The 1,056-nt window shown below is 45.6% G+C and overlaps 1 protein-coding gene across 1 annotated transcript in view; it reads right to left on the reverse strand.

Annotated features, from left to right (window-relative positions):
* Positions 1 to 1,056, reverse strand: part of Cand1 (cullin associated and neddylation dissociated 1) — a 44,348-nt gene that overhangs the window by 10,255 nt on the left and 33,037 nt on the right. The window contains 1 exon segment of the mRNA XM_031349458.1: positions 1 to 1,055. This exon segment is cut by the window's left edge and continues 365 nt beyond it. Coding sequence (XP_031205318.1) covers positions 1 to 1,055 — 1,055 coding nt within the window.

Genomic DNA, 1,056 nt, shown 5'->3' on the forward strand with positions numbered 1-1,056 from the left:
TAAGGGCAGCTACACATTTGGCAATGGAATAATAAGACTGCTTATGAGTAAGAGCTGTGCTCTGAGAGTAAACTGGACCTGTTAACATGCGCAGCAAATCCATGTATCCTAGATTGTTTGTTCCAGTGACAACCAAAGCTTGGAAAAAGTCTAGCATGGCACTAAGAGCTCCTCCCTGCAGTAGAGGTGATCTCACAAGTCCAATCAGTTCATTGAGAATAGATCCACTTATCTTTGAAAGGGAGGAGGGATACACTTTTGCCAGGGTGGTAAGGAAGCTGATAGCCATCTGCGACACATGCATGTCACTTTCGCTGATAAGAGGAGGGAGTTCATCCAGAACTGCATCAATCATGGCGGCCGTCAAGCTGTCACTGTAATTCTTAATGAGAATATCTAGGGCAGAGAGGGTCCCCAGTTTCAAAGCTCTCTGATTTTTCCTGAGAAATGAAGCAAGGATGGGAACTCCCTCTCCCAGCACAGGCCTCAGATCTATCTTCAAAGGTGACCCAGCAATCAGGGTCAGCGCTTTCACGGTCGTTAGCCGAGTAATCTCATTCTTGAGTCTCTCCAAGAATATCTGAAGTGTATTTGATAAGTCAGGACCCAAATTGTCTCCAAGATTGCAAATAATCTGTCCCATACAGGAAATAGCCCTCTCCTTGACTTCCTGATCAATGTCAGCTGCTTTTAAGCGCTTAATGGTACAGGTGAAGAGATCTTTGATGTAGGGCGTTGCATCAAATGAAGAGGGCTGGTCTAGAGGACGGATCACTTTGACAAGCTGCTGAGTGACAAGAAGGGCTTCTGATGTGATCTTGTAAAATGGGTCTCCAACACAAGCCACCACCGGAGGGACCAGAGCCTGAACATGAGGATGGAAGACTTGAGGAGAGTGGTTACAGAGGATGACATAGAGACATGACAAAGCATCAATCTTCAGGTTCGATGAGCTGGACTTATCATTCAGTGAGAAAATGATTCCTGGTACAAGCACAGGAATGTGCTGGGTTAGTGCTCCAGGCAGCACATTTACCAGTTCAGTTAACATGTTAA

Source organism: Mastomys coucha, unplaced genomic scaffold (genome assembly GCF_008632895.1).
Source record: "Mastomys coucha isolate ucsf_1 unplaced genomic scaffold, UCSF_Mcou_1 pScaffold4, whole genome shotgun sequence".
Lineage (NCBI taxonomy): Eukaryota > Metazoa > Chordata > Mammalia > Rodentia > Muridae > Mastomys > Mastomys coucha.